Here is a 22,788-nt window from a genome sequence, read left to right as displayed (position 1 = left end):
CGCCAGGACAGCGGAGTCAATCACCACCTTCCGGAGACACCTGAAACCCCACCTCTTTAAGGAATACCTAGGATAGGATAAGTAATCCTTCTCACCCCCTAAAGATTTAGATGCACTATTGTAAAGTGGCTGTTCCACTGGATGTCATAAGGTGAATGCACCAATTTGTAAGTCGCTCTGGATAAGAGCGTCTGCTAAATGACTTAAATGTAAATGTAAATAGCCTCACTACTGTATATAGCCTTGCTACTGTTATTTGTCACTGTCTTTTTACTGTTGTTTTTATTTCTTTACTTACCTATTGTTCACTTAATACCTTTTTTGCACTATTGGTTAGAGCCTGTAAGTAAGCATTTCACTGTAAGGTCTGTTAAATTTGGCACACTTGACATATAAACTTTCATTTGATTGATTCATAGCAAAGGGGATGAATACATATATACACAGCACTTTCCCGTTTCATTTTGTTTTGAAACAAGTAATTTTTTTCATTTCACTTCACTAATTTGGACAATTTTTTTTGTCCATTACATGAAATCCAAATAAAATCCTTTTAAATTATAGGTTGTAATGCAACGAAATAGGAAAAACGCCAAGGGGGATGAATACTTTATACTGTATGTATATAATATCTGAACTTTATCTTTGGAATGAAGTCCAATACACATTTTTCTGTGAAAGGGTAATGTCCAACCGATTTATCGGTCGGCCTCTGTTACATCAGCTTCCCAGGTTGGTCACTATTACATCTGCCTCCCAGGTTGGTCACTATTAGATCTGCCTCAAAGCCTGGTTCATCACTATTACATCTGCCTCACAGTGGTCAAGAATAAGTCTCCAGACGTGTGAAGACTGTGTACCTTAACTGATAAAAAGGATTGACTCTAGTCAACACTGCAAAGGCTGGTTGATAATGATAGCTGCCTCAAAAGTTGGTCAATGTTTCTGCCACTACTCAAAACCATGAATCCATGGAGCCATTTATACCCCCTCTTACAAAACACACCAGTTGTTCTTGAAGAAAATCTTAATTTCTGAATTGATGAGAGTGGTGAGGCTAACATCTTAACATTGATCATTGTCATTGAAGTACTTCTGCTTGTCCTCCAAGGAGCTAACCTTTCTTCATCGGTGTGTGTGACCTTAGAAGTTTATTAACTCTGTTTGGTGTTTTCCAGACAAACGCGGAGGGGGCAGTCTGCAGCATTGGCAGCTCCTAGACCGGATCCTGCAGCAGATAGTCCTACAAGATGAGAAGGGAGAGGACCCGGACATAGCGCCCCTAGACAACTTCAGTGTCAAAAATATAATTCGCATGTGAGTAACCTGGCCTCACAGGATTTGTGACACACCAACATAGATACACACTCTCACTCATACTCACGGACACAACTAAAAACACGCCCGGATGTTTGCACACACAATGTTGCTTATGATCATGTGTCTTCATGTTGTCAAGCAACTGTGTTGATAAAATGTTGATAAATAGAGCTATTATGATAGATTTTCTTTGTTGCTAGAGCTGTATATAGAACCTGACTGAACCAAGAAGGAAATTCAAGAGACACATGGAAGCATCCTTTTGGCATAACATCTTGTGCTGATCAAAGACTTCCTTGACATCGACAGCTGCTGTTATGACACAATGTTTCAATCTCAGTGGGAACACACAAAAATACTGAAATAGCCCACTGTTGGCTTACCAGAGTTCAAAGAGAGTGAAGAGAATGGGGTGGGGCATCTTTTGTTCACAAAACTAGACAGGATTTTAACTGGAAATTCAACATGGGCTGCGGAACAATTCCCTACCTTTATTCTCGATCTGCAGCCCTTCACTCCCCCTTATGGATTTAAACAGAATGGACTGATATAGGAAATATGGTGAAGACACCCTCTAGCCTTAACATACACCAATCTAATGCTATCATATCCACAAGGGGGAGTGAGCAAGTGGACCCTTCATGGACAATGTATAGAAAATTGGACTGCAGCCATAAGCTGGGCCTGAGCGAGGATTCGGGGAAAGTGATTGGTCAGAATGGGGAGGTGGGGTGGCAGCAGGGGGTTGTGGGATTGCATGGTACCTGCCTCACTCAGGTGAATTGAGGTGAATTGTCATGAAAGCAGAAGCGAGATCAAAAGGAATTGCTGTAATCGTGTTAGGCGAACGACTCCACGATTCCCAGCCCAGTCGACCATGTTACATTGAAGCAGTTGTTTGGTCAGATAAAGAAGGGGAGAAAAGAGGATTTGTAACACTTTCAGTCTTTCGATCAGACTGTTAAACAGCCATCAATAACATTGAGAGGCTGACCCAAATCACTGTCCACTTTAATAACTGGATTTAATAAAGGTATCACTAGTGAAATTAAATTATGCCAGTTTAATAATGTTTGCATACCCTACATTCCTAATCTCATATGTATATACTGTACTCTATACCACCTACTGCATCTTACCTATTCTGTTCGGCCATCGCTCATCCATATATGTATATGTACATATTCTTATTCATTACTTTACACTTGTGTGTATAAGGTAGTTGTTGTGAATTTGTTAGATTACTTGTTAGATATTACTGCGCTGTCGGAACTAGAAGCACAAGCATATCGCTACACTCGCATTAACCTCTAGCGACGAGCAATCCCGTATCCGGGAGCGTAATCATAGCCTCAAGCACATTACCATAACGCAACGTTTCCTATTCATGAAAATCGCAAATGAAATTAAATAAATATATTCAAACACAAGCTTAGCCTTTTGTTAACAACACTGTCATCTCAGATTTTCAAAATATGCTTTACAGCCAACGCTAGACAATAATGCTATGCTAGGCTGTGCTGGCAGCAGGCAACATTTTCACAAAAATAAGAAAAGCAACCCAATTAAATCATTTTCCTTTGAAGAACTTCAGATGCTTTCACTCAGGAGACTCCCAGTTAGATAGCAAATGTTCCTTTTTTCCAAAAATAATATTTTTGTAGGCGAAAAACGTCACGTTTGTTCATCCTGCTTGGCTGAGAAATCAACAGAAAAATACTTAAACGATCGCATTAGCATAACGCAACTTTTTCTATTCATGAAAATCGCAAATGAAATTAAATAAATATATTTGCTCACAAGCTTAGCCTTTTGTTAACAACAATGTCATACCAGATTGTCAAAATATGCTTTTCAACCATAGCTACACAAGCATTTGTGTAAGAGTATTGATAGCTAGCATAGCATTAAGCCTAGCATTCAGCAGGCAACATTTTCACAAAAACAAGAAAAGCATTCAAATAAAATAATTTACCTTTTAAGAACTTCGGATGTTTTCAATGAGGAGACTCTCAGATAGCAAATGTTCAGTTTTTCCAAAAAGATTACTTGTGTAGGAGAAATCGTTCCGTTTTGTTCATCACGTTTGCCTAAGAAAAAAATCTGAAAATGCAATATCTACAACGCCAAACTTTTAACCAAATTAACTCCATAATATTGACAGAAACATGGCAAACGTTGTTTAGAATCAATCCATAAGGTGTTTTTCACATATCTATTCGATGATAAATCATTCATGGCAGCTGTGTTTCTCCTCGAAGCAAACGAAAAACACACGCAGCTGGAGATTACGCAATAATTGCAACAGAGGACCCCAAGCGGCCACCTGGTAGATGTCGTCTCTTAAGGTCAATCTTCCAATGATTTGCCTACAAATACGTCACAATGCTGCAGACACCTTGGGGAAACGACAGAAAGTGTAGGCTCATTTCTGGCGCATTCACAGCCATATAAGCAGACATTGGACCACAGCGCATTCAAAATCTGGCACACTTCCTGTATGAAATTTCATCTTGGTTTCGCCTGTAGCATTAGTTATGTGGCACTCACAGACAATATCTTTGCAGTTTTGGAAACGTTTTCTTTCCAAAGCTGTCAATTATATGCATAGTCGAGCATCTTTTCGTGACAAAATATCTTGTTTAAAACGGGAACGTTTTTCATCCAAAAATTTTAATAGCGCCCCCTAATGCATAACTGGTTAACATCTGCTAACCATGTCTATGTGACAAATACAATTTGATTTGATTTGAAATGGCCCATTTTCCTCCAATCCGTGTATTGAATTGACCGTTTGGCTCAATTTAGTGTGGACCGTGGAGCCCTGTTACCAAATAGACTTTGATCAGATTAAGAGCCATGTTGTTTGTCTTTCCTCACAGGTTGTTCAATGAAAATGAGGTTAAGCAATGGAGAGACCAAGCAGAGAAGTTCAGGAAAGGTAAAACGCTGTCTTCTACTTGTTTGAAACATCGCCATATGCTGGCCATAGTGCAGAAGTGCATCTATGGTATTGCGTTATGCCTTTGGCCAGAGATGCAGAGAGCCATGTGTGTGTATTTGTGTCTGCATGTGTCCTTCTGTTTGCTTGTGAGTGTCTACCGTGTGTGGGTGTAGTGTGTGTGTTTCTGTTTGTGTGTGTGTGCAACTCCGAGTGCTTGTGTGTGCGAATTTGAGAATATACAACAATTTGAACAGCAATGATATCTTCTACACCATGTGCTCTTTCAGACCACTCAGAGCTAATGGCCAAGCTGGAGCGGAAAGAGAGGGAATGTGATACCAAGACGCAGGAGAAGGAGGACATGATGAAGACCCTCAATAAGATGAAGGACAAACTACAGAGAGAGGGAGTGGAGTTGCGGTCAGCGCGGGACCAAGTGCTCGACCTGCACTCGCGCATCAGTGACATAGCAGTAAGCATGCTGTCACAATGTCTCTTCTTGTCCCACTGTTTTAGGCTGTGTCCACACAGAGACGGATGAAATCGTATATGCAGTCATTATTGTCTGTTTTAGTCCATCAGTCAAGTCTCAAGTCAATTATTTTGGGACAAGATGCAAACTCGAAGAGGCGGACATATTATGTGTATTTTTTTGACGGACAATCATTGTCCATCATCCAACAAATGACTTCCATTGAAAAGTTTTCATTATTGGGGCGGCAGGGTAGCCTAGGGGTTAGAGCGTTGGACTAGGAACCAGAAGGTTGCAAGTTCAAAACCCCCGAGCTGACAAGGTACAAATCTGTCGTTCTGCCCCCAAACAGCCACTGTTCCTAGGCCGTCATTGTAAATAAGAATTTGTTCTTAATTAACTGACTTGCCTAGTTAAACAAAGGTAAAATAAAACATTTAAAAATTAGATGCAAAATCTCTGTCTTAGGGTAGCCTTAGGGTTGGCAATCTGTAGTTAAAGATTGAAATTCAGAAAATCTTTATAGTCCCGTTGCTGGCAATGTAGTTTCAACAGTATACATATGTTTACACATATTTCTAAAAGGCAAACACATAGTCATGTTACATACTGTTCGAAGGTTGGTTTGAAACCACATGTTATATTCTTAATGTGATGCCAAATGCTTCATAGTTTGTTTTAGTTTAATGGTGTGCAAATAAAAGTGTTTAATAGATTGTTTGATTTTCTTATTTCTAACAAGTAAACATCCTCTCATTTTGTCTTTCTTTCCACCAATAGGGTGACAGCGTACCTTTCCCTCCTCCACCCCCTGGTGGCCCCGTCCCCCCTCCCCCCATGACTGGAGGCTTCCCTCCGCCCCCTCCCCCTCTGCCATTCAGCTGCCCTCCTCCTCCCCCTCCTCCACCTGGAGGCCCTCCTCCTCCTCCTGGAGCTCCACCCATCTTCTCTGGAATCCCACCTCCTCTGGGCCCACCTGGATTTGGTACTACTGCTACCATGCGCTCAAAGTCTATCCCGCAGCCCTCGCACCCGCTCAAATCCTTCAACTGGGCCAAGTTGGGCGAGGTAAAGATTACTGGTCTGTTCTAGGTCTGTTCTAGGGCTACATTTAATATAAATATATTTGTTTTAATGTACAGTACCAGTCAAAAGTTTGGAAACGGCTACTCATTCAAGGGTTTTTCTTTATTTTTACTATTTTCTACATTGTAGTACACTAGTGAAGACATCAAAACTATGAAATAACACAAATGGAATCATGTAGTAACCAAAAAACTGATTTTTTTTCAAAGTAGTCACCCTTTGCCTTGATGACAGCTTTGCAAACTCTTGGTATTCTCTCAACCAGCTTCACCTGGAATGCTTTTCCAACAGTCTTGAAGGAGTTCCCACATATGCTGAGCACTTGTTGTTTGCTTTCCCTTCACTCTGTGGTCCAACCCATCCCAAACCATCCCAATTGGGTTGAGGTAGGGTGATGGTGGAGGCCAGGTCATCTGATCCAGCACTCCATTACTCTCCTTCTTGGTCAAATAGGCCTTACACATTCTGGAAGTGTTTGGGGTTATTGTCCTGTTGAAAAACAAATGATAGTCCCACTAAGCGCAAAGCTGTCATCAAGGCAAAGGGTGGCTACTTTGAAGAATCTCAAATATAAAATGTATTTTGATTTATTTAACACATGTTTTCCCCCTCTTATTCTACAATGTAAAAAATAGTCTAAATAAATAAAAACCCTGGAATGAGTAGGTGTGCAATTTAGACTATGAAGAGGAGGTTGTTAGCATTCCAGCTTGGTCCTTACGTTGGTGATTGATGAACGTATATTGCAACAGAGCACTGTGCTAGCATTTCACTATGCACTGAAGGGAACCCATTTTGTTGAATTGAGTTTCTCAGGACAGAGAATTTGCAGTAGACTATTCTGCCCTGGGTTAACTTTTAGTAAGTACATCATTTGTTACATGGGTCGTTCCACAAAATGAGTGTCTTTTGCATCCCAATATTGAATTTTAAAAGCTTATTATATTAAATGAAGTGCCCTTTTAATATAGACCACATGGATAATTCAATTAATCAGATTTTCTATGTGAGATGAGGCTTGCTAAAGTGCCAAGATTCTGCATTTTGACGTACCCTCCATCAACCCTGTGTCATTTCTCTGAAGATTTTAACCAAGTTTCACTATCATTGTAAAACCCTAGTTATTTTGATGCTTTGACAAAGTCATTTCTGAAGATTATTATTTATTTAATGTGATTAGTGATGAAGGATTTATTTAGATGTCTCTTATTTTAAGGTCAACCCTGTTACGTGAACTGAACTCTCGTTTTAAATGATGAAACTGTTCCTTTATCAATATTTGTTTCAAAACAAATATTGAACAGCTAATAGTCAAATCATAGAGTAAAACAGGTAAACTGGTTCTACTCTTTTTGGCCATTTTCTGTTGTTTTGTGGTTGAAAACTGCGAGTCGACCATAACACTTCAACCCTGTTACTCATAAAAAGGCCAAAAATGTTTTAAGTTTCATTTTTTGGGATGAAGCTAGCATTCAATTGCCAATGTCACGGTCAATCCTGTTACTTTTTTTGGCACTAAATTGGTACAGTCATTTTTTTATTAAACCTCTAGAGATGGGAAAACTTAAGTTGACAAAATGTTAAAATTAGTTTAAATAAAAAGTTTATTTTGACCTAGTTACACTTCTCAAAAGATGACGTAGGATTTAAATTTGCCTGAAATGACTAACATGCTAGCTAATTAGAAAAATAGTAGGCCTATGCAGTAGACTGTTCTGGGGCTAACTATTAGTTAGGGCATCATTTATTACATCGTATAATTGCTAACATTCTTACACTTACACTTGTCTGCAATCGTCTCTGGCACACAGCACCCCCCCCCTCTCCAATCCTCGATTATTACCGTTTATAATCTGGTGTAGGGTGAAGTGGCCCCTAGACGGTGATCTTGGGTCAGTTTAAAATTTTCCCCACTAATTATTAAGTTGAGGATCGGTGGGAGGGGGCGCTGATCCTAGATCTGTAACATCAGGAAACTTCAGAGTTTGTAATCCACCCTCAATTTATGGCCACCCTATGTCCCGCCTGTGTACCCTGCAGAACAAGATCACTGGCACCATCTGGCATGACGTCGATGACCTAAGGGCCTTCAAGATCCTCGACCTCAAGGACATCGAAAAGATGTTCTCGGCCTATCAGAGACAGCAAGTATGGACGCTTTGAATTGATTGGATAAGTAAAACAGTATTTTTAGTTAGTGGGGCGTTGTCACCTAAACTGTCAAATATCGTGGGGATTGATATGTGTCTGTGTGCGTGCATGCTGGTAGTGTATGTAAAAATATATAGACATGCACTGTGTGGTTGCAGTGGCAGAAAGGGATTGATTGTGTTTGAAGTAATGCATTGAGCCTTGATATCTTGGTGTGCGTGCATGTGCTTGTGCGTGTCTATGTGAGACAGAATGTATGTATACTTGTGTGTGTGTGCGTGCGTGCGCGCGTGTGTGTTTGAGTGGTTTTGAAGAGTCAGGAGTCTGGCCTACTCATGGCTTTATGCTAACCTTAGGTGCTGTTCCCTCCTGAATGGCTGATTGTGTGAATGTCAAAGAGCTGGAGCGTGAAGTAGTGTCTTCAGTGCATTTGGTAGGGGGCGGGCAAGGTTCTTCAGTCTCACGGGCTGCACCCCAAATGGCACCCAATTCCCTATATAACGCACTACTTTTGACCAGGGCACATTGAGCTCTGATCAAAAGTAGGGCTGTGGTGGTCATGAAATTTAGTCAGCTGGTAACTGTCATTGCAAATAACTGCCGGTCTTATGTTAATTGGCTGTTAATTAACATAAACACATTAAGTATCTCTGGGGCTACAAGTAACTGATTCTAACCTTTGGAACATCGAGGGCTACATTATAAAAAGTGTAATAAATCCGTTTAATATAGCCTACACAATCCCAATAAATCCATTATTTGTTTTAGGCAGCTCTAAAGAAACATTATGAAATGAAGACAATGTAGCCTATTTCAGAAGATTAGAATACCATATTCTGAGTCGTCCTTATGTTAGGCCTTGATCTGGCTATGCCATGTGGGTGTGGGCTACACTGGTTCATTTAGCAGACAAGATTTGTTTCTAATTCCTGTGGCATTATTTTTAAAATTAATTTATAGTAATAAGAATACAATTGAACATAGCTGAATAACATCACTACAGACCTGAGTTCGATCCCAGGCTGTTTCTCAGCCGGCCCAATTTCGCCCAGAGGCACAATTGTCCCAGCGTCGTCTGGGTTAGGGGAGGGTTTGGCTGGCTGGGATTTCCTTGTCTCATTGCGCTCTAGTGACTCCTTGTGGTGGGCCGGGCGCCTGCAAGCTGACCTCAATCGTCAGCTGGACGGTGTTTCCTCTGACACATTGGTGTGGCAGGCTTCCCGGGTTAAGCGAGCAGTGTGGCTTGACAGGGTCGTGTTTCGTAGGACGCATTAATATGGAACCTTCGCCCCTCCCGAGTCCGTAAGGGATACACTGAGTGCACAAAACATTAATAACACCTTCCTAATATTGAGTTGCACGCCTTTTTGCCTTCAGAACAGCCTCAATTTGTCGGGGCATGGACTCTACAAGGTGTCGAAAGCATTCCACAGGAATGCTGGCCCATGTTGACGATATTGCTTCACACAGTTGTCAAGTTGGCTGGATGTCCTTTGGGTGGTGGACCATTCTTAATACACACAGGAAACTGTTCAGCGTGAAAAACCCAGCAGTGTTGCAGCTCTTGACACACTCAAACCAGTAAGACAACCATAACCCTTTCAAATGTACTTAAATATTTTGTCTTGTCCATTCAACCTCTGAATGGCACACATACAAATATTCATTTTAACGTGTCTCCTCCCCTTCATCTACACTGATTGAAGGGGATTTAAGAAGTGATATCAATAAGGGATCATATCTTTCACCTGGATTCGCCTGGTCAGTCTATGTCACGGAAAGAACAGGTGTGCCTAATGTTTTGTGCGCTCCATGTCTAGGCCTATGGGCTACATGATGCATGTGCTGTTTCTTGCCTTAGACTGCACACACTGGGCTTCATTCACAAGTGATTATATTCTCACCCATCAGACTATTCTCACTTTAATCTGGTCTTTACATATACTAAATAATATATGTGTGAAATTAGTTTAGATTTGGAATTGGCTAGTGGAGTAGGCAGAAATCCATTCTTGGCAGGGCCAGCAAAAAGTAGGTGGGGCCTCATTTGGCACTCAAACCATCATTAAATTATCATAAAACCTACCCTTTAACCGACTGTAATCCATCGCACACAACAAACCATCTAACATGTGTTTTTGCATTACAGGCCAAATAGTCTTGTAGGACTACATAAATACACGACTCTTGCATTTAACATGCGACTCACATATTCCTACCCTTAATAAACCATAGGCCTATAATTAATTGACTATCAGGCCAGAACATAATGCCTATATGTAACAGTAATGATTACAATAGGCAGCCATCGCCTCTAGAATAGAACAGTGGTCACCAACCTTTTCTCAGTCGAGATCCATTGAAAATGAAAGCCAAGTGCAATTCTCTGCTGGGTGCGGGAGATCAACTGTGCCTGCAATGTATTGGGTGATATCAATGAAATTATCAATAGCCTATAGACTATAGTGCATGGGCAGAGAATCACAGGGCAAAGTTAAATTTCCAATTCATTTGAATTCCTAAAAATGATAGGTTATTTACATTGACTGGAAATAAATATTGTTTCATGTCCCCCTGAATAGCAGGGCTCTCATGAAGTGTTTGATTTGATTTTCGATGGCATTTAAATTGATGTCAATGATCAGAGGGACAATCGAGCGCTGAATATCAGGCCATTAGCGACTGGCCGTTAGCAAGTTTGGTAGGCCACTAATTACCATCAATGGCAACAGAGCGCACTTTTGGAGAAGCCTAGTTACTATGACTCAACTATGATGTGGAATTTGACTGCAGTCATGACTTGTGACTGCCGGTGTGGCAGTAATATGATCATCATAATAGCCCTAGTCAAAAGTAAGGCACTATGTAAGGAATAGGGTGCTATTTGGGACGCAACCATGGAGTAGGCTAAAACAAAGGAACCAGTCAATATTGTCACTGTCATGAGGAGTTACCACACCCCAGACTTAGCCAAATACTTATATTTCTGGCAGGACCTTGAAATAGGGTGATTAGGGGACACTGCGCTACAGTATTTGCATACAAGGGAACAGAAAAGGAGGATACCGAGTCAGTTGTACAACTGAAAGCATTCAACTGCATTTAACTTAAAAACCTTAGCTGCTAGTTAGCTATTATGACTAACTATGCCTATACATGTTTTTGAAGCTAATGTACTTAGCAATGATTTTAATCATGCACACACACACACACACATTTTAAGTCTGTACCGGTGTACTTAAGCTAATTAAGGCTAACTAATCCAGTGATATCAATGGCAGGTCCTAATTATCTTCAAATCTCCCAATTGGGTTTGTATGCAAGATGGATTAAGCTGTAATTTGCTGGTAAGCCTAATATCAATAGTTTAAACAATGTTTTACCCACAGACTTAGTAAGAGGGTCATAAAATGGAGGTATGGAGGTGTTACCATAGTTTGTGTAACTTAAAAAAAAACAGGTTCTATTGGTTTAATCAAGAGGTCTTTCGACTGCCAATTCCTTCGCCCGCGTTGTTCTTATAAAGGGTCAGCTATGATTAATGGCTCATTTGAAGACCGTAATGAAAGTGATTCATGAATGATATTTATTTATACAAGTAACCAATGGTCTCGTCCTACATTGACAATTGCTGAATTCCGTTTGATGGTAATTCCAACGGTTATATATGACTAGTCTTCCTTTATAGGCTTTTAATTGGTCATTTTATCCACTAATATCATTCTTTGATGGGTTGCTTCCCAAAACCTTTTACAAGCTCATCGCCACCAGTAGTGATGAAACAAGCCCTTGAAGACTTTCGATGAACCAAGCCCCCCAGAGACATCTGCACTTTTGCATTCTAGTATGTAGTGGTGTAGTCTCTAGTTGCTAGCTACTGTGGTTTTGCCTTTCTTTGCTGGCTTGAAGTGCTAACCTTTGCATGTGTTTCGATTTTGGTCTCTCTCGCTCTCTCTGCACTCTCCGACTACCTGGGCAGGAGCTGCTCACTAACCAATCCTTCAAGCAGGTGAGTCTAGGGTCTCTCGTGCTCCCACACTGTTATCTCTGTCTCTCCTTCCCTCCCTCCCTTCCTCACTCCCTTCTCCGAGCACACATGGGCTGCCACATGGATAATCATGTAGTGTTTGAAGTAGCTAGTGGCGTTATTGGTCTTTTGACCTCAATGGGGACTTTCTGGTGAATTAAAGGTTTAAATAAAAAATGTAATACACATTGGAAAATGAACCATTTATAGTATATTTCAAGTTTAGTTAATTGGCTTGCTTGATTAGAGGTTAATAAGCATTACAAATGTGTTCTAAATGTACTTACCTGGATAAAAAGGGTTAAATTAGTAAACAAATAAGATAACAGCAGAGATAGATCTGTTTTAACAGTGATGGGTTGTAGATTGTGCCTTTAATGATATCTTAGATATCTTAAAACTGTCCGTTAGATAACATATGTAAAAATGTCAGTCCGCTCATGACTGACAGTGAATTTGAAAGTGTCATGGTCAAATGAGGTAGCAGGGTTGGGATCAGTTCACGAGAAGTGGCCAAGAACACATAACAAGGTTCCCCCACTACCTTTTGGTCACCCCAGTTTCATTGTAACAATTATAAAGGTGTATACATCTGGAGTGCGTGCGTGAGTAGAGAGAGATAGCAGGGCTGGGCGGCTGCAGTACAGCAAATGGGAGTGGTCCCTTGACCCTGTGCCATCCTGCCAGTCAGGCTTTGCTGTAGAACTATTGGTCAATGCGGGCATGGAAGAAAAGCATCTTTCTTTGGAAGCCAGTAGCTGTTTCAAATGCGTCATCCTTCCCGTAACCCCAAAGGGACATTTCGGAAGTGCAGGAAGCCTGCTTAGACCATAAATAAAATACTTTTGAACATTTCAACCCCAGACATTTTTTAAACATCTATTCGTTCCCCTTGTGGATTTTTTTAATACTGCATTTGTGTGAAGCTTACCAAAATATCTGACAAGCTGCCTCGGGCCCAGTTCGTAGCACCGTTTCCTGCCCTTTCGGAAATGTTTATTGGATTAGCCTGCACTGTGTTCTTGATGGTGACTCACCAAAAAGCGTTCCTCCCAAGACCTATTTTAGATTTTCTGCTCGCACCGACATGGACTTTTGAAGCTCTTTTTTTTTTCATGGCTTTTCTGAGCTCTTCTCATATGCCTGACTGCAACGCTTCATTTAATCAAGATGTTTATAAGACCTCCATAATGCCATAATGAAAACTGACATAAACACTTGGTGACAGTTGAAAATCTTTCCTGGCCAGGTGCCTTGGCCAATGGTTCTGGGAAGGGCGATTGTGACCAACATTGGCACAACCTTAGCATTCAACCACAGGGAGGGTACAGTATGGTAGTACTGTGGGTAGACTTCAATGTAGGGGCTTTAAATACCCTTCTCCTGCACTAAAGTGTCCATTAGTCACATTTCACATGAAAAGAAGTGGCATCACACGTCTTCCATCCAATCATTTGCTAATTGGCCTTAAACTGAACATGGGTGCGTCTGAAGTGGCACCCGTATTCCTTATAGTCCACTACTACCAGGGCCCGCCTTGGTCAACAGTAGTGAACTATAAAGGGAATAGCGGCACCCAATTCCATTCTCACTTGAGGTGTCAATGCTGTATACTGTCAGACACTGATCTCGTTTCTTCTCTCCTCCCTCCCTTCTCTCTCTGTGAAGAAGGAAACCGGCTCGATGGATGACCTGTACCTGAGCACTCGCAAGGTGAAGGAGCTGTCGGTAATCGACGGTCGGCGCGCTCAGAACTGCGTCATCCTGCTCTCTAAGTATGCACAATCCCCTCCTGTGTCGATGCTAAGTCTTTTGATGTAGCCCTGGGCAGAATTAGAGGGGAGTACAAAGAGGTGGGAGGAATAGTTGGAAGGGTGGACTCTGGGATTGAAACTCAGCCTGGTAGGGAACAATATATGTATGTGCCTAGAGCGTAACCACTTCACAACAGCCACCACATGTAGGACTCAGTGTTGTTTTGTTACGCACATCACATTATAGTCCAGTCTCAGATCTATTTGTGCTGTGTAGCCAACTACTATGGTCTTTACAGGAGTTAGCTATATAATACAAACCGATATAGGATCCAGGTTAATCACATTATAATTCTCAACCCTTGTAACTATAAAGATGGCATTATATTTGCCTTTTTGGCATCTATCTTTGCAATATATTATGTTAGAAAGTATGCAAGGTACCCTGAACTATACTGCAAAGTAAGTACACGGTAACTCAATTGACTCCTCTATGGTGCCGTGGTAGCAAGGAGGTGGGGGGACGGGACCTCCGAGGGTCAAGCGTTCCACAGAGATGCTGGCCCATGTTGACTTAGATGCTTCCCACAGTTGTGGCAAATTGGCTGGATGTCCTTTGGGTGGTGGACCATTCTTGATACACACAGGAAACTGTTGAATGTGAAGAACCCAGCAGCATTGCAGTTCTTGACACACTCAAAGTGGTGTGCCTGGCACCTATTACCATAACACTTTCACTTGTTTAAATATTTTGTCTTGCCCATTCACCCTCTGAATGGCACACATCCATGTCTCAATTGTCTCAAAGATTAAAAATCCTTCTTTAGCCTATCTTATCTCCTTCATCTACACTGATTTAACAGATGACATCAATAACTGTAGCTTTTACCTGGTCAGTGTATTTTTAATGGACTCCCTCAAGGAGGAGGAGATCTGTTCAGGAAATGCAATTATATGGCATAGTAGTCATTTAGAAGAGCAGGGATTTTTAAACTGGAGCCAAGGATGTGTGATTTGAAAAACATGACATTCCTTTTTGGTGATTTGTCAAAGTAATTGGGGAATCACAGTTATAAGCATGACTGAAATGATAAATGTCTAAAACTAGACAAACAGTATAACTTCTCCTCGGGGGATGTCCAGTCACATAACATCTTGACTGGGATCCATTTTTGTCACTTCAAAGGAGCTAACTTCTCCCCCAATTCACAATATGACCATGTGTATGCTTTAGTGCCCTAAGAGAGATGATTGAGAGTCTTGTCCCACTTCACAGATCAATAGACAGGAATTTAGAGCCCCCACATGCCCTGGAGCTCAGGTCACTGTCATTGCCTACGTCCCAAATGGCACCCTATTCCCTATGTTGTGCATTACTTTTGACCAGAGCTCTATAGGCCTAAGGGTCCCATTTAGGATGCTGCCAATGCCATTGCCTAAAAACTAGTGGGTACATACACAGGCCCAACCATTTCCAAATGAGGTCAGTCTGTAGTCAGTAGGGCTTTGTTGTGTACTGCCAGAGAGTGTCATCGATCCAAACCCAATGCAGTGGGCATTGATCAACTCTGCTGCTGTTGGCCATACTCCCGAGGTCGAGTATGGTCTGGTACAGCAGTACAATGTATGGAAGTTACCCTATGGTACTACAGTACATTGGAGTGATTGTGTTGCTTGTACTGTGGTTTTTCATTAGTCAATCGTTTGGTTATGTTATAACCTAGTTGAACGGATAGGTTGATATGCTAGTATTTGAGCACAACCAATTTACTGTGGATGGCGAACTCATTTTGACAGGCTATTTAATGTGAAGTGCTTTGTTTTGTTAGGTTCTAATTTTTGAGTAAATAACTTACGGACACTTAAGAAGCTTAACCAAGTTTAATTCTTCCCAAAGAGTAGATAAAACATTTAACACAAGCACTGATATTTAACCCTTTCTCCTAGGCTGAGTCTTCTCCGCCACAACTGAACAGCCAATGCATCCCTGTTGCTAGACAACAGAACCTTAGTGAAATATGTTCTTCCTCACTTCATCTAACCTGACCTCTTCCCCAAAGTGCTCACTCCTCCCCAGCTCAAGGCTGTCATGGTTATTGATTCCAGACTGTGTCTCTTCTCCTCCCAGAGTATCCCTGATGGCTAACAATAACATATCCTGACATAATGTAAACAGTATACATTACCCTCTCTCCCTCAGTGACATTGTTAGTTTCTAAGATCTCCACCCGTCTCCCCTTATCAATGCCTGCCACATGTAATCACATCCCTGCACTCAGCACATTCCAAGCTTAGCTGCACACATGATATACCTTCCTCCTATAACCCGTAAGTTCTGGTGTAGACCCTCTAAACCTCAGCACTCCATCAGTGACATGAATAAGTATATGTTCATACTCTCAGAATCCAACAGTTTGCATTGTGTAACACACATTGCCTGGTGGGGATAAGCTATATTGACTTTTCAATATGAACCCACATTGATTGGAAACATGGCACCACTGTGTGTTTGTTTGCAAATGGTTGGTTAGCTTCTACATTGCTAATTGTCCCCCACCCATGAAATTGGGAGGGGGACTATGGATGTCTCTGTCTGGATGTACTTTAGTACGTACGTCACATGTGATATCTCAGACACCACTGGCCGGATTTTGGCAAACCTTAGGTGAATAATGCAGGTAGGCTAGTGGTTAGAGTGTTGGGCCAGTAACTGAAAGGTTGCTGGATCGAATCCCAGAACTGACAAGGTAAAAATCTGTCATTCTGCAAGGCAGTTAACACACTGGGAGCCGAAGACGTGGATGTCGATTAAGGCATTCCCCCGCACCTCTCTGATTCAGAGGGGATGGGATAAATGTGGAAGACACATTTCAGTTAAAGGATTTCAGTTGTACAACTCACTAGGTATCCACCTTTCCATTAATGCATTTTGACATAGAGATCCGGCATTTACAAAAGTACACACATTGGCCCAAGTTGGGAGCTGCATCATTCATGGGGGATGACATGTTTACTGTTGCCTTGTGAAGAGATAGAGTTTATTTTACTGTTCTTCAACAAGGCATTGTACAAGCCAAACTGTGGGTACAAATTACATTTAAAAATATGAATTAAACACAGTAAACAGAAGACATAAGTGAGCTGAGGCAGTTAAGTCACATATAGTGTAGATACAGTATCCCTCCTGCCTCCCTGCAGTTTGCAGTTTGTATCATCATTGCTAACTAAATCTCTCTCATCATTGCTAACTAAATCTCTCTGTTGGTCTGTCCTCGCAGGTTAAAAATGAGCAACGAGGAGATCAAGAGGGCCATTCTAGAGATGGACGAGCGGGAAGAGCTAGCCAAGGACATGCTGGAGCAGGTAATTTATCCTCAATAAAAAATAAATTAAAAACAATCCTTTCATGTCTTGATTACACATCTCTTTTGTTATTTGTGTGAATACTTGGGAATGGATTTCCTAAATTAAATTCATTTAGAGATTAATTCCTGGTGATTTAAGTATTTTATTTATCCAAAAAATGACCCCCCCTATATGGGCCAGCAGACTCCATCACAATAATTTACTGACCCTCTCCAGAAGATGCAGCATTCAAAGACTTGGCCCCTATTGGTTGACCTGACCTGTCATGATATATTGCTTGTTTGTTTTTAGTTTTTGGTTATGAAGCACAATGAGATTTATGTTATGAAAATAAGTTTAATAAATTATTATTATGATTATTAAAAGGGTAGTTCGTCATTTTACAATTTAATGTTAAATGGTTCCTCACCCATGTAGAGGAGAAACTGTAATCCATGGTTTGTTTTTTCTGTTGGGGCAGTTTTTTCTGTTTCTTGCCCTGTTGGGGCAAGTAGTTCCCCTCAGGGAACTCCCCCCCCGTTCAGCTGAAAAGGTGGCGCAGGGAATTCAAAAATATTCTTTAGAAATATTTAACTTTCACACATTAACAAGTCCAATACCTCAAAGGAAAGATAAACATCTTGTTCATCTACCCATCATGTCCGAATTTTTAAATGTTTTACAGCGAACACACAACATATATTTATGTTAGACCACCACCAAATCAGCCATTTTTTTCCAGCCAAAGATAAAATCACAAAAGCAGGATTAGAGATAAAATGAATCACTAACCTTTTGAAAATCTTCATCAGATGACAGTCATATGACATGTTACACAGTACATTTATGTTTTGTTCGATAATATGCATTTTTATATCCACAAATCTCGGTTTACATTGATGCCATGTTCAGAAATTCCTCCAAAATATCCGGAGGAATTATAGAAAGCTACGCCAGATAACAGAAGTACTCATCATAAACTTCGACTAAAGATACATGTTCTACATTTAATTAAAGATACACTGGTTCTTAATGCAACCGCTGTGTCAGAACTTTTTAAACGTTACGGAAAAAGCCTAACATTGCAATAATCTGAGACGGAGCTCAGACGTAACCGCCATGTTGGAGTCAACAGAAATACGAACTTACAATATAAATATTCCCTTACCTTTGATGATCTTTCATCAGAATGTAGTGCAAGGAGTCCTAGTTCCACAATAAATCGTTGTTTTGTTCCATAATGTCCAATACTAGTGTCCAAGTAGCTGCATTTGCTAGCACTTTCAGCTCACGTGCCCAAAAACTGACTGCTGGTCCAAGATAAACTGGTCAAACAAAGAAAACTTCCAAAATATATATTCCAGGTTGAATAAAAATGCTGGTCAAACAAAGGTCAAAGAGAATCATTCCATCTTCAAGATGTTATTATCATATATATCCAATAACGTTATACCAACATACGGATCATACGTTTTCATCTGGAGTCAAATGGAACAGCGGTAGCACCTCACAAGAAATGAAATGCGCCACAGGAAAATGGCATTCTGTCGGGACACTGACTATTTTCCCTCCCAGCAGGAGGCTACATCCTGTAATTTCAGTTTAAGATTGCCTGCCCTATGAGTTCTGCACGCACTTCAAACAGTTATTCTCCCCTCTTATCTGCACACTCCCTGTCATAGATTTAACACTGGTGGAAACTCCTTCCAACCAATGCTCACAACCATCCTATGCTTTTAAATCCTTTACTGGACGTGTGCAAGTGCACACTTTGGAAGAAGGGTGGAGAATCGTTTTGGCATCTACTTAAGTATAACTCAAAATATCAGACTTAAGATATTTACCTGTATACAGTACCATTTAAAAGTTTGGAGACACCTACTCATTCCAGGCTTTTTCTTTATTTTTACTATTTAAAAAAAAAAGTGTAAAACAAATCGAAATATATTTGAGATTCTTCAAAGTAGCCACCCTTTGCCTTGATGACAGCTTTGCACACTGTTGGCATTCTCTCAACCAGCTTTATGAGGTAGTCAACTAGAATGCATTTCAATTAACATGTGTGCCATGTTAAAAGTTCATTTGTGGAATTTCTTTCCTTAATGCGTTTGAGACAATCAGTTGTCTCTTTGACCAGGTAGGGGTGGTATACAGAAGATAGCCGTATTTGGTAAAAGACTAAGTCCATATTATGGCAAGAACAGCTCAAATAAGCAAAGAGAAATGACAGTCCATCATTACTTTAAGACAAATTGTCAGTCAATCCGGAAAGAACTTTGAAAGTTTCTTCAAGTGCAGTCGCAAAAACCATCAAGCTCTATGATGAAACTGGCTGTCATGAGGACTGCAACAGGAAAGGAATACCCAGAGTTACCTCTGCTGCAGAGTTCATTAGAGTTATCAGCCTCCGAAATTGCATCCCAAATAAAAGCTTCACAGAGTTCAAGTAACAGACACATCTCAACATCAACTGTTCAGAGGAGACTGAGTGAATCAGGCCTTCATGGTTGAATTGCTGCAAAGAAGCCACTACTAACTGACACCAATAAGAAGAAGAGACTTGCTTGGGCCAAGAAACATGAGCAATGGACATTAGACTGGCGGAAATTTGTCCTTTATTCTGATAAATCCAAATTTGAGATTTTTGGTTCTAACCGCCATGTCTTTGTGAGATGCGTAGGTGAACGGATGATCTCTGCATGTGTGATTCCCACCGTGAAGCATGGAGGAGGAGGTGTGATGGTGTGGGGATGCTTTGCTGGAGACACTGTCACTGATTTATTTAGAATTTAAGGCACACTTAACCAGCATGGCTACAACAGCATTCTGCAGCGATACGCCATCCCATCTGGTTTGCGCTTAGTGGGACTATCATTTGTTTTTCAACAGGACAATGAACCAAAATGCACCTTCAGGCTGTGTAAGAGCTATTTGACAAAGAAGGAGAGGGATGGAGTGCTGCATCAGATGACCTGGCCTCCACTATCACCCAACATCAACCCAATTGAGATGGTTTTGGATGAGTTGGACTGCAGAGTGAAGAAAAGCAGCCAACAAGTGCTCAGCATATCTGGGAACTCCTTCAAGCCTATTGGAAAACCATTTCTCATGAAACTGGTTGAGAGAATGCCAAGAGTGTGCAAAGCTGTCATCAAGGCAAAGGGTGGCTACTTTGAAGAATCTAAAATATGATATATATTTTGACTTGTTTGTTATTTAATAGTTCTGATGTCTTCACTCTTATTCTACAATGTAGGAAATATTAAAAAATAAAGAAAAAACATTGAATGATTAGTTATGTCCAAACTTTTGACTGGTACTGTACATAACTGTAGATTAAACTATGACCACACAGATGCATGAACATGGATAAAATCATATATACATGAATCAATTTTGTCAGTCAAAAGTTAAACTCACGTCAACTTGTTTTATACAAAAGTGGTTACAGCACAAAGGCAGACATATTGTGCGTTTTTTGATGGGCAATCGTCTCAATTGACCATCATCCGTCTATAAGGATTACTCCCATTCGCTCAATCTGTAATTTTCACACACAAAAGCTGCGGCCTACAGAAAAAATAACATATGTATTTGGGGATGAACCAGAACTATTCTAAGCCAGTAAAATTACACAAATGATGATATGAATGCAGGGATGCAAATTCAAGTAATCAATCGTGTATTGCTAATAACTACATTGACATTTCTTAGATGGGTTCTAAGAAAACGTGGGTTTTGATTTGAGTTCCTCCTGGGTTTGTGCTTGTGTAGCTGCTGAAGTTTGTCCCTGAAAAGAGTGACATTGACCTCCTGGAAGAGCACAAACACGAGCTGGAGCGCATGGCCCGTGCTGACCGCTTCCTCTTCGAGATGAGCAGGTGAGCTTCGCCATTTTGCTAACACCCCATTTCCAATGAGATTCTATTTGCCATATATTTTTAACTGTGCTATTTCACAAAAGTTCTGAACCTACAGTAAATAAGTTTTACAGACAGTATATTTGACATTAGTTATCGTGTTGTTATTAGTCCCACCCTTCAGCTCCATTCAACCCCTCCCATCTATATGTCATAACACCATCTGTATTGGATTTCTATTTGCCATCTATTTTTCAACTGTGCTGTGATGCTTCACAAAAGTTATGATCTTTCTATTCTCATAGTTTCTACAGATTGTAAATTATAGATTAACATTTTTGCTAAAAGTATTATTATAATATTGATTGATTAACTATGACTTTTCAAATCACCCAGTATCGCTATCTGCAGCGTTAGCTCCAGGTACATGTTGCAAGGATTTTTTTTCTCGTTTTGAAATGATTCTCCCGGGGACAACATTAACTCGAACTCCTAACTCTTTTTTTTGTGTGTTTTCTCTCTATCCTGTCCCTTTCATCCCCTCTTTAATCCCACCTCTAGAATTGACCACTACCAGCAGAGACTTCAGGCCCTGTACTTCAAGAAGAAGTTTGCAGAGCGCCTGGCGGAAACCAAGCCCAAGGTCGAAGGTACGATTGAGTAGCTAGTCAAAGACACTCGGGCCTTGTGGTCCTGTGTGGCTCAGTTAGTAAGTGTATGGCCCTAGGGTAATGGGTTTGATTCCCTCTGGGGCCACCCATACGAAAATGTACAGTATGCACTCACTGATAAGTTGCTATAGCCAAAAGCCTCTGCCAAAGAGCATATCTTCATTTGGATTCACTTATTTTCAATTGAATGTTCTTGAAAAGGCTCCTATAGATGAACAGAAATAGCAGAGGAAATGTGAGGAGGGTAGTCACCACAGACTATTATAAATTAAAAAGTCCTAGTTATCTGTGGTGAAACCACAATGAAGAGAAAGATCTAGTAGGAGGAGAGGAAATGTCAATAAGTCTGTTAATTAGACATCTAGCAAAGCATTTCTCTGAGCTTTTTGTGTTTGTGAGCGTGTGCGTGTGCGTGTGTGTGTGTGTGTGTGTGTGTGTGTGTGTGTGTGTGTGTGTGTGTGTGTGTGTGTGTGTGTGTGTGTGTGTGTGTGTGTGTGTGTGTGTGTGTGTGTGTGCACGTGAACTTATGTGTGCATGTGTGTGTTTGGACCGTTTGTGGACTTTGGTTTTTTTCTCCAGTTGAAATGGAGTGAAGTTACCAGGGAGGCTGTTTTGGAAAGCTGGCAATTTTTGAGAGGGGAGAGGCGTTCTCATAAACACCGCTGTTCCCTTCTAAGTGCTGCATGGGTAAAGGTTTCCAGCAAAAAGCATGCAGTACACACATGTGCATATGTGTGCTCGTGCATTTGTGAGTGAGAATGTGTGTGTGTATTTGCCTGTGATTTGACTGTGCGTGTGTGAGAATGTGACCTTGTATGTGTGTGCTTGTTTTAGAGGTTTCTACTCAGGCTTATGACATTAAAACATGCACACTTTAATAACGTTTGAATAAGATATAAGACAAGTAATCCTATCATAACCTCAGAGCCAACTTTTGATGGAGGAAATAAGCAGCCCTTATACACGCTCAGTGGGATTTATTTCAGAACCTCTCCATGACGCCCATGCAGGATGAGGACAGTTTGTGGGTTCTGGAATGGAATGAGGCAGATACTGTACAAGTAGGATTCAGTCATGTAACTATTGACGATGTCTATATTTCACAGAATGTCTGCTTAATACTGCGTCTGGAAGAATTTGGTGAATTGGTGTATTTTG

General features: G+C 40.8%; 1 protein-coding gene across 6 annotated transcripts in view; it reads left to right on the top strand.

Annotated features, from left to right (window-relative positions):
- daam2 (dishevelled associated activator of morphogenesis 2) overlaps nt 1-22,788 on the top strand; it is a 211,644-nt gene that overhangs the window by 176,449 nt on the left and 12,407 nt on the right. For 3 of the 6 annotated variants that reach the window (XM_035800847.2, XM_052478770.1, XM_035800853.2), the window contains exons 11-20: nt 1,179-1,317; nt 4,203-4,261; nt 4,552-4,736; nt 5,517-5,804; nt 7,863-7,970; nt 11,953-11,982; nt 13,669-13,775; nt 17,033-17,117; nt 20,874-20,980; nt 21,521-21,609. In XM_035800847.2, the coding sequence (XP_035656740.1) occupies nt 1,179-1,317; nt 4,203-4,261; nt 4,552-4,736; nt 5,517-5,804; nt 7,863-7,970; nt 11,953-11,982; nt 13,669-13,775; nt 17,033-17,117; nt 20,874-20,980; nt 21,521-21,609 (1,197 nt within the window). The remainder of the gene's footprint in view (nt 1-1,178; nt 1,318-4,202; nt 4,262-4,551; nt 4,737-5,516; nt 5,805-7,862; nt 7,971-11,952; nt 11,983-13,668; nt 13,776-17,032; nt 17,118-20,873; nt 20,981-21,520; nt 21,610-22,788) is intronic. The other 3 variants (XM_035800860.2, XM_035800878.2, XM_035800870.2) reach the window with 3 other exon arrangements.

The sequence above is a fragment of the Oncorhynchus keta genome, chromosome 2 (genome assembly GCF_023373465.1).
Source record: "Oncorhynchus keta strain PuntledgeMale-10-30-2019 chromosome 2, Oket_V2, whole genome shotgun sequence".
Classification (NCBI taxonomy): domain Eukaryota; kingdom Metazoa; phylum Chordata; class Actinopteri; order Salmoniformes; family Salmonidae; genus Oncorhynchus; species Oncorhynchus keta.
The sequence above is the reverse complement of the archived record's forward strand: the minus strand, read 5'-3'. Positions and strand labels throughout refer to the sequence as shown.